Source organism: Rhinatrema bivittatum, chromosome 4 (assembly GCF_901001135.1).
Source record: "Rhinatrema bivittatum chromosome 4, aRhiBiv1.1, whole genome shotgun sequence".
Classification (NCBI taxonomy): domain Eukaryota; kingdom Metazoa; phylum Chordata; class Amphibia; order Gymnophiona; family Rhinatrematidae; genus Rhinatrema; species Rhinatrema bivittatum.
Genome location: NC_042618.1, coordinates 290,029,036 through 290,042,058, shown reverse-complemented (window position 1 = coordinate 290,042,058; position 13,023 = coordinate 290,029,036). Strand labels below are relative to the sequence as shown.

The following is a 13,023-nucleotide window of genomic DNA, read 5'->3' as shown; positions in this document are numbered from 1 at the left end:
ACCCCGCGTACGTAATATTAAAAAACTGCCCCATTGTGTGTACGTGTGATTTTTCTCTCTGACACAAAGACACACTCACAAAGAGAGAGAACGTGTATTTGTCAGAGTGTGTGCATCTTAGAGGTTGCCTCATTACTTGGCAGCTAGTTCAAGAGCTGATTGGTTAGCAAGACACTTTAACACCAGACCTGTAATCTGATATATATATATTTATATATATATATATGTATAAGAGATTTAACCACATTTGTGGGGACTCCAAACCAATTGCATGGAAGGAAGAGGGACTAGAGTGCACTCTATTTCTTAGTTATTAAGGAAAGATGTGAAATTTATGTTATTTATTTATTTATTTATTTATTGTTTTTGTTATACCGAGTTTCATGACTGGCATCACATCAACCCGGTTTACAATTAACAATGTGTGAAAAGCATAAGGTAACGTGATAACAATATTCCCAATAGAACTGTGAACTTTAAATACAGAGAATCAATTGAAGGGTGTGAGAAAGTTACAATAAAACAATAAAACAGGGAAAATTAACTTGGAGCTGGAAGAGGGGAGAGATTGAACAATGCAATATTTACATTTCAGCCAATTAGTGTAGTAGTATAGCAGAGTGAATAAATAAGCCTATGTGAATAAATGAGACAGTACATAAATATGAAACGGTAAAATAAGTAACCAAGAGAATAAATATGACACAGTAGTGAATGATAATGATATGATAAAACTCAGCAGGTAATGATGTGCGTAAGTTTATGGAGATTTTTTGGCTCAGTTCTGCTAGCCTTCTGGTCATGTAATGTACCTCAAGAGTCAGCTTGGTGTGCTTTTGGGAGCTGTTGAAGCACATGCTTATGAAAGTGCATGAGGGTGTCAGACAGATACTCAATGGGCTGGTTTTGTACAAATTACCCTGCCTGATATTTCCCTTCAATCCACCCCTGATAAAAGCACATCCCTACTGTTTGGTTGCCTGCATTTTTGCTAGGACTTCTAAAGTTTCATTTTATCCACTTTGCCATTTATTTTGGCAACTCAAAAACTAGTTGTTGAATCATTCAAGTAGGTCCTTTAAACTCTTAAACATGTGCCTCTAATTTGTACTTCTGCTACATCTTTACTTTTGAAATTAAGGATCCTCTCTGCTTTCCCATGCACTCTTAAAGACTGTTTCTTCCTAAGCATCCAGCACACACACTCCAGGAAGACATCCTCTGTACTACCATCCTTTCTGTGAAAAAAACTATTTCCTGCTATTCCTCCTGAGTTTACCCATTTAAGACCTGATATCATAACCTACTGTTCCAGAACTTTCCTTCCACTGAAAGTTCTCCTGTGAATTGTCTGTTATGTCTTCATGTATCAAAAATTATACAAATTATCTGTGGACACAATTGCATTCCTATATTGGATGTAAAGTTGTAATTACAGAGTTTACAAAACACAATCAAATTTAAATTGTGAGTTTAAGCATTATTATATAGAGAGAGTGCAAGGAGGTTGCAGACCTGTGAGTATTTTGTGCCTTATATTGATTTATTGATTTTATTTATTTTCTGCTTTTCAGACTCTTCAAAGCAGATTGCATTCAAATACTAATGACCTGCAAGTCAATTTTTAAAGAAAAACCCACCATAAAATTTCCCTTTAAAAATCTGCTGGCAAGCAAATACTGCAGGGATATCTTATGTACACTTTGCAGATATGCAGAGTACAGAATGTAAAATAATTTCAAAATGAATTCCTGGAGTGTATTTCAGTTGGTCCACCTTAGCCCCTACCCTGGCTTTAGCTCTTTTCCCCACAGAGGGAGGAAGGACATTTTCAAACACCCATTTTACCCATTGAAATCCCTTTGAAAATTGCCCCCATACAGTTTGAGCAGACAAAATGAAACTTGAGTCCATATGTTCTAGGCATTCTTATATATATCACAAACAAGGAGTCAAGATGATCATGCTTACTTTTATAATTAGTACAAGCAGATGAAGAGAATATTTTGGTAGAAAATAAAATGTGTACATATAGAAAAATGCTAAATACTGTAACTAATAAGCATATTACCTCACCCCTATTCACAAAGGGCCATTTCCTTATAATGTGGATTATTAGTAACCAGACCCTATGGGAAATAAAGGGGCCTGCACTTTGTGGTAAATAACATGCATTAAGATGGCAATGGACCTTTATGAATAAGGGGTGCATATATATCTATCTCTATTGATCTATCTATCTATGCATATAGAGAAAGAGATAAAGAGAGATTATTCTTTTACTTATTACACAAGACAATCTCAGTACAATTGCTTCAATTTAAGATGTTTAATACTTACAGCTATTGTTACAACAGTGCAGTCTGCAAAGGCAGTCATTACTACTTTCTGCAGAATATTTTCCTAAGATGAAAAAAAAATTCTGTAAATATCTTGGTATTCAATTTATATAAAGTAGCATACTTTTCAGAGCATGAAACATGCTTTTTGTGATAATTTTAAAATATGATTTCAATAAGAGTATAGTACAATAGAGTAAAGAAAAATGTTATTTAGCATTATTTATTATATCAAATGATATATATATATATAATGTGGCAAACTACATTTGGAAGACAATTTTTAAAGTGATTTACTCAGGTAAATTGACTAAAAACTTCCCTCTTTCAAACTGGCTAAAAGCATACATGGGGGTTCCATAGTGTAACTTCTTTTACTTGAATTCAAGCATTCCAAAAGGTTTGTTTAGGGCAGCGTTGGAAAACCGCACACACATAACTTGACTTTTCAGAGGTTCAGCAGATCACCACATTTATATCAATATTGATAACAATGAGGCTATTAGATCTGAAAGTCTCAAAGAGGTCCATTTTGAGCAGGGAGGTGAGTGGCAAGTTACCTGTGCAAATTTATCAAGGTAATTTTAGTGGAGATATTCAGTTGGATGGGTTTTAAGTTGTCTGAGATTTATCCAGGTAACTTTGGACCTGCCCTCCACCACAATCAGATTTACCCGGTACTCGCTCCACGAGGGCCCATGTTCCTAGAATCCTTTACAGACTCTCTTCTACTCTAGAAGCCATTTCATATCCAGCAATTCTGAGTTTGTGGGAACCAGTGCTCGCCTACGGCTCCTGTTCCTGAATGTACTGAAGACTCTCTGTGGCATAGAGACCATTGCAGACATCTACTATTGTGAGTGTACCATCTTGTATCCAGTATACCCTGTCTGCTCACTACTTCTAGCCTCTTTCTACAGCTCAGTGATCCAGAGATTATATTCCAGTATCAGAGGGACTTCAGCCTTGCTGAACACAGCAACTCACTACTGCCACCCCTGGTGATCCAGCTTCCAGTCTAATAAAGAACTATTTGTGTTTATCTCATATTCTAGCCTAGCCGGTGGTTCCTCTCAGGATCTCCTCCTGGGGGCGCTGTCATCTGCCATCGGCCCAGGGAGTCACCATTTCCTCCAAGTGGTCATTCCTTTCACTATTGTCACTCTGTGGGAGCCAACCACTACAGACCACTAACTCCGCTCACGGAAGTATTATATAGACAGCTACTCCTCTTTCTTTGAGACTTGCTAGCTGCTTATATATATACAGATTGCTACTCCGTAGCGGAGGCATGATAGATTGCTATCTCAGTAGCGAAGTACAATATACCTATTGTTAGCTCCTCTCCTCAGAAGAGTATCATTTTACAGATTGCCAACTCCTCTTCCTTGGAGAGTTGATCCATAACAGATTGCTACCTCCTTTCCTTAAAGGAACATCGTACAGCAGTTCGCTAACAGATCTACAGATAGCTAACTCCTCCCCTCTGGAGGAGCAGGTCATGTTATATCGCTACTCCTTCACCTTTCAGGAGAACAGCAGAACAGATTGCTAACTCCGCCCTCCTGGTGGGGTGAGTGACAGAAGATTGCTAACTCCTCCTCTCTGGAGGAAGAGAGCTTACCAGATTGCTAACTCCCTAGCAGATTGGTAACATATACCCCCTTATTATGGAAGCTAGGCATAAAATGTTTGTGAATATTAACCAAAATGTCTTCTATATCAGGCCTGAATTCATATTACAGCATCCATGCAAAGATAAAATTAAATTTAGAGGACAATTTTCAAAATGATTTACACGGGTAAATTGACCTGTCTGAAAATTGCAGGATTCACAGTGCCACACTTAAAAATGGCATTCCTGTGGGTGTGTTTTGGTCAGGGAAATAAAACAGCATGGCATGAATATATATTGACTGTGTTCGGAGTCTCTCTCTCTCTCTAAAAACATTTTTCCCAGTAATGTAAGGCTAATTTGGGTAGGACACACAGCAAAAATGTAGTTATTTCAGATGTTAAATCCCACAATAAGTGCATTACTCTACTGCATTCCACGTTATCAGATCCTAATTTCCATTAACCCCTCCCCAACTCCTCCCACTTGCATACTAACTAAAATGCACATACAAACTTGCGTTATGAAATTTATTGCATGCGTTAGGGCTTTATCACACGCAATTAGGGCCCTAATGCATTTTGATGAATGACCCGGTCAGTTAGATAAATGACTGTTATTTGATTTATCTTTTTCCTGTATATGCTCCCCTTGTATGATATCGGTACATTAATTACTAGATTATTTTTTTCTATTTCTTCTTTTTGGTTGTTCAGTGTCTACAGATGTACATAGTGATATATAAGATGTATATAGTTCCTATTGCATTCACTTCTATCTGGTACGCAGTTCCTTTGTACCCAGTTTATTATCAAGAACATAAGAACATAAGAAATTACCATGCTGGGTCAGACCAAGGGTCCATCAAGCCCAGCATCCTGTATCCAACAGAGGACAAACCAGGCCACAAGAACCTGGCAATTATCCAAACACTAAGAAGATCCCATGTTACTGATGCAATTAATAGCAGTGGCTATTCCCTAAGTAAACTTGATTAATAGCCGTTAATGGACTTCTCCTCCAAGAACTTATCCAAACCTTTTTTGAACCCAGCTACACTAACTGCAGTAACCACATCCTCTGGCAACAAATTCCAGAGCTTTATTGTGCATTGAGTGAAAAAGAATTTTCTCCGATTAGTCTTAAATGTGCTACTTGCTAACTTCATGGAATGCCCCCTAGTGCTTCTATTATTCGAAAGTGTACATAACCGAGTCACATCTACTCGTTCAAGACCTCTCATGATCTTAAAGACCTCTATCATATCCCCACTCAGCTGTCTCTTCTCCAAGCTGAACAGTCCTAATCTCTTCAGCCTTTCCTCATAGGGGAGCTGTTCCATCCCTTTATCATTTTGGTTGTCCTTCTCTGTACCTTTTCCATCGCAACTATATCTTTTTTGAGATGCGGCGACCAGAATTGTACACAGTATTCAAGGTGTGGTCTCACCATGGAGCGATATAGAGGCATTATGACATTTTCCGTTTTATTAACCATTCCCTTCCTAATAATTCCTAACATTCTGTTTGCTTTTTTGACTGCTGCAACACACTGAGCCGACGATTTTAAAGTATTATCCACTATGATGCCTAGATCCTTTTCCTGGGTGCTAGCTCCTAATATGGAACCTAACATCGTGTAACTACAGCAAAGGTTATTTTTCCCTATATGCAACACCTTGCACTTGTCCACATTAAATTTCATCTGCCATTTGGATGCCCAATCTTCCAGTCTTGCAAGGTCCTCCTGTAATGTATCACAGTCTGCTTGTGATTTAACTACTCTGAATAATTTTGTGTCATCTGCAAATTTGATAACGTCACTCGTCGTATTCCTTTCCAGATCATTTATATATAAATTGAAAAGCACCGGTCCAAGTACAGATCCCTGAGGCACTCCACTGTTTACCCTTTTCCACTGAGAAAATTGACCATTTAGTCCTACTCTCTGTTTCCTATCTTTTAACCAGTTTGTAATCCACGAAAGGACATCGCCTCCTATCCCATGACTTTTTAGTTTTCGTAGAAGCCTCTCATGAGGGACTTTGTCAAACGCCTTCTGAAAATCCAAATACACTACATCTACCGGTTCACCTATATCCACATGTTTATTAACCCCTTCAAAAAAGTGAAGCAGATTTGTTAGGCAAGACTTCCCTTGGGTAAATCCGTGTTGACTGTGTTCCATTAAATCATGTCCTTCTATATGCTCTACGATTTTGATCTTGAGAATAGTTTCCACTATTTTTCCTGGCACCGAAGTTAGGCTCACTGGTCTATAGTTACCCGGATCTCCCCTGGAGCCTTTTTTAAATATTGGGGTTACATTGGCCACCCTCCAGTCTTCAGGTACAATGGATGATTTTAATGATAGGTTACAAATTTGAACTAATAGATCAGAAATTTCATTTTTGAGTTCCTTTAGTACCCTAGGATGCATACCATCCGGTCCAGGTGATTTGCTACTCTTTAGTTTGTCAATCTGGCCTACTTCATCTTCCAGGTTCACAGTGATTTTGTTCAGTTTGTCTGACTCATCACCCCTGAAAACCATCTCCGGAACTGGTATCTCCCCAACATCCTCATTAGTAAACACGGAAGCAAAGAATTAATTTAGTCTTTCTGCAATGGCCTTATCTTCCCTAAGAGCCCCTTTAACCCCTCAGTCATCTAATGGTCCAACCGACTCCCTCGCAGGTTTCTTGCTTTGGATACATTTAAAAAGGTTTTATTATGAGTTTTTGCCTCTATGGCCAACTTCATTTCAAATTCTCTCTTCGCCTGCCTTATGAATGTTTTACACTTAACTTGACAATGCTTATGTTTTATCCTATTTTCTTCAGATGGATCCTTCTTCCAATTTTTGAAGGATGATTTTTTGGCTAAAATAGCCTCTTTCATCTCACCTTTTAACCATGATGGTGATCGTTTTGCCTTCTTTCCACCTTTCTTAATGCGTGGAATACATATGGACTGTGCCTCTAGGATTGTATTTTTAAACAGTGTCCATGCCTGTTGAACACGTTTAACCTTTGCAGCTGCACCTTTTAGTTTTTTTCTAACTATTTTCCTCATTTTATCAAAGTTTTCCTTTTGAAAGTTTAGTGTTAGAGCTGATTTCCAACTCCTTCCTTTATTTCTACCTCATCTCTTTCCCTTCCCTCTTCTCCCTTTCTTGCCTGCCCAATCTCCCCTCCCTTTTTTATTGTAATTTTCCTCCTTTCAATTCATTGTAAACTGGCATGATGTGCCTTACGAATGTCAGTAAAGAAAAGCTCATAAATAAATAAAATAAATAAATAAATCTAAATAGCAATACTGATTAAGTTTCCAAGTAGAACATAAGAACATAAGAAATTGCCATGCTGGGTCAGACTAAGGGTCCATCAAGCCCAGCATCCTGTTTCCAACAGAGGCCCAACCAGGCCACAAGAACCTGGCAATTACCCAAACACTAAGAAGATCCCATGTTACTGATGCATTTAATAGCAGTGGCTATTCCCTAAGTAAAATTGATTAATAGCCGTTAATGGACATCTTCTCCAAGAACTTATCCAAACCTTTTTTGAACCCAGCTACACTAACTGCACTAACCACATCCTCTGGCAACAAATTCCAGAGCTTTATTGTGCGTTGAGTGAAAAATAATTTTCTCCGATTAGTCTTAAATGTGCTACTTGCTAACTTCATGGAATGCCCCCTAGTCCTTCTATTATTCGAAAGTGTAAATTACCGAGTCACATCTACTCGTTCAAGACCTCTCATGATCTTAAAGACCTCTATCATATCCCCCCTCAGCCGTCTCATGCAATGTATTAATCTTATCGCATAAGAAGTGCATGCTGTTAGGGGTGTGGACCCTTGGACCGGTCGGGACAAGAGAAGGAAGCTGGGGAAGCCTCAGCTACAGGTCCCAACCGGGAGGCGGCTTGATGGACGTAGTGGCTTCGAGTGCTGGACTGGAATGAGCCCTATGCGACCAAGGACTCGGGACTGACCTGAAGACTGGACAACGTTGGGCCCTGGAGTAGTGATCTCTTCACCCTGGAGACCGGCGCTCCCCCGAGAGGAGCTCGTAGGGACCCAGCCGCTGGGACTTAGGAGAGTCTTCGGGCCAGCGGAGCGAAGAAGATCCGAACGAAAGTCCAGGAGAGAAGTAAGCTGGAGTCGAGGACGGAGCCGGGTCAAGCCAGAAGTCAGATGTCGTACCAAGCCGAGGGAAGTCCAGAAGCGGAGTCAGGAACGGAGCCGGGTCAAGAAGGAGAGTGGTCAGCAGGCAAGCCGGATCAGAGCGAGTGGACAATCGGAACGAAGCAACTGGAAGCAGAAGACCCTGGGAACCTCGTTGCAAGGCAGGGAGTGAAGGAACTGCAGGGCTTAAGTAGCCCTGCAGCGTCTGACGTCATCAGCTGATCCTGGCCTGTTCCCGCGCTGGCCCCTTTAAATACAGGGGCTCAGCGCGCGCGCGCGGCTAGGGGGCGGGGCCAGCCGCGGGAGGATGCCGGCTGCTGCTACGGCGTGGCAGCGCCGTATTCGGGGCCTGCACGGCCCGGGGGGAGCTCCAGCAAGGCCGGGACCGGGTCGCGGGTAAGTGGCGATTCCGGGGCCGGCCCGGAATCGCAACACATGCAGCATCATATAAGGGTAGATACTTTATTCTGAAGCATGGCTTTTTAACTTAAAAAAACTCTTCCTTTTCACAGTGTATTCATTTAAAAGGTTTTGTATTCTGCTCGTTCACTGAATCATGCTGCCAGATTGACACCTTTGTTTGAATGTAAATTAAAATGCATATAAATGCAATTTAAAAAAAAAAAAAGTTTGCTAGTACATAAATACAAACCGACTTTAGCCTAAGCAGGCTATTAGAAAATTATCTTCTCCGGTTGGCATCAAAGAAATTTACAAATCATGATTTTCATTTAACTTTATTTATTTTAACTTTGTTCTATACCGTCGTTCACATGGCTACCATCACAATGGTTTATAATAAGGCACATAAAAATGATGCTAATATATCAAATTACACAGGTGCCATTAAGGTTCGGTAACATAGTTTGTAAACAATATTAATGGGTAAGTGTGATAAATCATGTCCATTTCTCATTGTATCAGTTTTGGATACGAGATCAGCTTTATTATTGTACTTTTATCCTTTATTGATGAACGGAAAAAAAAAGAATATTAAACTAAAATAACAAATAAAAACTACACACATATTGATTTTGGTTATGTGTGTGGGTGTTCAATTGTTTGTACCTTGCATTTTCCCTGGGTACTATTCTCCCTTCTCTTTTTGATAAGCTTGTTTAAAGAGCCAGGTTTTTAAATTTTTTCTATAGGTTTTGCTGTCACTTTGTAATCTTAACTCCAATGGCATGGTGTTCCATAGTATGGGTCCTGCCAAGGATAGTGCTCTTTCTCTTACTTGTGTTAGTCTTGTTGTTTAGAGGCCTATGCTCTAAAAGGCAATATTCAAAGAATTTCTACCAGTAAAAAGCATTTTACACATGTAAATTGTTCGTATGAAAACTGATCTTCTTGTATGTTCAGGTAAAAGTATACGCATAGTTCCACAACCCATTGACTGCTACCTGCATTGTAGTGGAAGCATTCCTGGTATGAGATAAGGTTAGTTGCTGTGAGCGTGAACCTTTGGACTGAGGTGGAGTTAGCTCAACCTGCAGGGACAAGCCATGCAGGTCCCCAACATCGGCAGGTGATTCAGACGAGATAGAGGCCCAACTGGAGTTTTGCTTGTACCAGCCCACATTCCCCTTAGGTTGAGCCCTTGGGTGCCGGGGCCAGCAGATCTTAGGTGGGCCCTCTATCAAAGAAGATCTGTAGAAGAAGCTGGGAAAAATAGTCACCTGATATGCCTAGGCATAAGCCCAAAGCTGGGCCCTCATATAGGGAATTGGCTGAGACCCAAAGCAGGGCCCTTGACTATGCTTGAGCATGATACTGGCCTATGCCCGAAGCCGAGACCTCCCCTAGGCAAAGGACATGGTCCAACATAGACGCCGTGGCCTACGTCCAACTGCAATGCCGGGGTCTCGAGCTGGGCCCTGGCCTGATAACAGGGCCTCAGCCAAGACTCAAGCAAAGGTCCAGACCCAGGAAATTTCCCGACCTTCATTTACTTATCTGTTGGAAATACAATGCCTGGGTTTCGGTCCAAGCTGAGGACTGAGACCAGTGCCTGGTCTGGAGGCTGGGTCCCGACACATGGGCCTTGGCCTAGGCTGAAACCCGGGTCCAGGCTTTACCTGGGCCCAGATCTGTCACTGGGCCCAGCCCAGAGGCCAGGTCCCAATGCCAGGGTCTCAGCCTAGGCCAGGGCTTGGGCTCAGGTCTGATCTTGGGGCTTGGCCTGAGAGTGGTATCCCAATGCTGGGGCCTTAGCCCCTGGTCAAGCAAGGCCCAACCCTGAAGTCTGGCCCAGAGGCCAGGTCCTAATGCCAAGTTCTTGGCTCAGAATCAGGCCAGGCCTTGAAGTTTCACTGTCTTCTTTCTTCTTTCTTGAAATGATGCCATCTGCTAGGGATGCACATGAGTAAATTTTCTCTGGTGCATCCTTCTCAGCAGAGGGCACCATTTTATCTACTATACAACAAAATGGTGCCCTCCGCCACTCTGGTGCATCCCCAGTGGATGGTGTCATTTCAGGAAAGAAGAAAGAAGATGATGAACTTCTGAAGCCTGGGCTCCGGTGGTTGAATGTGGTCCTGCCCCTGGGCTGAGGCCAAGGGTCAGGCATCAGGACCCGGCACTGGGTCTGGGCCTGGGCCTGGGCACTGCAAGCCTAAGCATCTGGACCCAACCTCTGAACTGGGCCAATGGCATAGTAGGTACTGTTTTAAACTGGTTTCGGTCATACTTGACTAATAGAGTCCAAAGAGTCTAGATTGGACAGAAATACTGTTTGGCACAAAATTAAGTGGGGTGTGCCACAGGGTTCGGCATTATTATCAGTGCTATTCAATCTCTACATGGCTCCCATAGGAGCCATCTTCCAGTCATTCAATGTTAAATATTTTATATATGTTGATGACATTTTATTTTTCTTGCCATGCCATCCTAGTGGTAAAATACCAGAAGCTGAATTACAGGAAATTGTTCAACAATTACAGGTATGGATGCTTGATCATGGTCTGTTTTTGAATATGAAGAAAACAAAAATTCGGTGGGTAGGAAAAGATGCTGGGCCCAAGAATCAAAAGGAGATTAGGTTATCTAAAACACTTTCAGTTCCATTACAATCAGAGATAGAGTCTAGGAGTCTTTTTAGACTCACACTTATCAATGAAACGACAAATTTGTCATGTTATGAAGACTGCTTTCTATAAACTTAAGCTGATATGACCCCTAAAAATCCTGTTACCTCCAATATTTTTCAGGTCAGTAGTCTAATCTTTGATACTACGCTATCTAGATTACCGTAGTACTCTCTATATAGGGCTTCGGGATAAACTACTGCCAGCAATGCAATTAGTGCAGAATGCAGCTGCCCGAGTTTTAATGGGGAATTCTAGAAGGGAACATATAATCCCAGTTCTAAAGGATTTGCACTTGCTCCCAATCAAATGGAAGGGTAGGCTTAGGCTGCTATTATTTTTAAACTTTTGAACACTTCTCCTTGTGTTTTGAGAGACTATGTTGCATCCTATGTTCCAGGTTGCACTCTGAGATATGAATATACTAAATAATTATCCATCATTCCATTTAAAAGATTTAAATGGGTCCAGAGGGTGGGTTTTTTCTTCTATAGCATCAACTGAATGGATCAAACTGCCTGACAATCTTCAATTGCAGCATGATTTTAAAATGTTTAGAAAGGCATTTAAAACATTGCTTTTTGAGGAAGTTTTTGCATGAAGTAGTATTATACTTTTAAAAACAAATATTTTTAGATTGTGTGTATAAGTTTTGTTCATTTTTAATGTCCTATACATCTATTTTACATTATGTTATTTTATGATTGTTTTATTGTAACTCGTGCCGAACAGATTTATGGAGGTTGTGGAATAAAAGTATTTAAAAATAAATAAATAAATACAATCAGTCCTAAGTACAGGCTTTAGCCTTGGCCTAGGCACAGACATCAGAACCAGGCCTCCTAGCCTGGGCCTTGCATAGGGCCTAGGCAGAGTTAACGGAGACTTACCATGACCTAGGCCTACACAAAGCTGAGGCAACGGTCTTGGCCTAGGCCTCATCTCCAGATCTCCCCCAGTCCCAGAATATTTTCAGGTTGGACAGATGGTGGTAGGGACAAGAGGCCTTGTTTCTTTTTTTTTATTTCATTTTTTAAACTAAATAAACAAAATAAATGTTAAACAAAATCAAAAGGAAAAGAAATGGCACAAAATCAAAAGGAAAATGGCGCAAAATCAAATGGCACAAAATCAAAAGGAAAATGGCGCAAAATCAAAAGGAAAAGAAATGGCACAAAAACCCATCCGCCCCTTTGCAAGCTGCCTACAAATCAGCACTACACACCTATAGAACATCCATACAAAAAATAAAAAGAAACTACCCCGCGCAAAAAATCCATAAGTTCCAATACAACGCTAAAGCCCTTTTCACTTTAGTCTCCAAACTTACAAAAACAGCCCCCCCCCCCCAAATTCCCAATATTGAAGCCAAAAGCAAATGTGATGAACTAGCTCTCTTCTTTCAGGACAAAATTACCAAGCTTCTCCTCAGATTCTACTCTCCTTCCCCACATCTCCCTACCACCAACTCCTACCTTCCATCCACTCCTGATCACCCCCTGGATACCTTTGAAACTACCACCCCATCAGAAATCAAATCCATCCTTAAAAAAATGAAACCCTCCTCCCACCCCTACAACGTCATCCCCACAAAATCCTTACTAACCATCCCAAACATAATTTCCTTCCCCCTAGCGAACATCATCAACTGCTCGCTTACTCATGGACACGTTCCAGACACACTGAAACAAGCTACCCTCAAACCCATCCTCAAGAAACCTAATATTGACCCCATGAACCTAGCTAATTTCAGGCCTATCTCTAACCTCCCTTTTATAGCAAAAATCATGGAA

At 40.9% G+C, this 13,023-nt stretch overlaps 1 protein-coding gene across 2 annotated transcripts in view; it reads right to left on the bottom strand.

Moving 5' to 3' along the window:
• The window catches only part of ABCC9 (ATP binding cassette subfamily C member 9), a 976,112-nt gene that overhangs the window by 35,213 nt on the left and 927,876 nt on the right, over window positions 1–13,023 (bottom strand). For both annotated transcript variants that reach the window (XM_029600177.1, XM_029600176.1), the window contains exon 37: window positions 2,341–2,403. In XM_029600177.1, coding sequence (XP_029456037.1) covers window positions 2,341–2,403 — 63 coding nt within the window. The remainder of the gene's footprint in view (window positions 1–2,340; window positions 2,404–13,023) is intronic.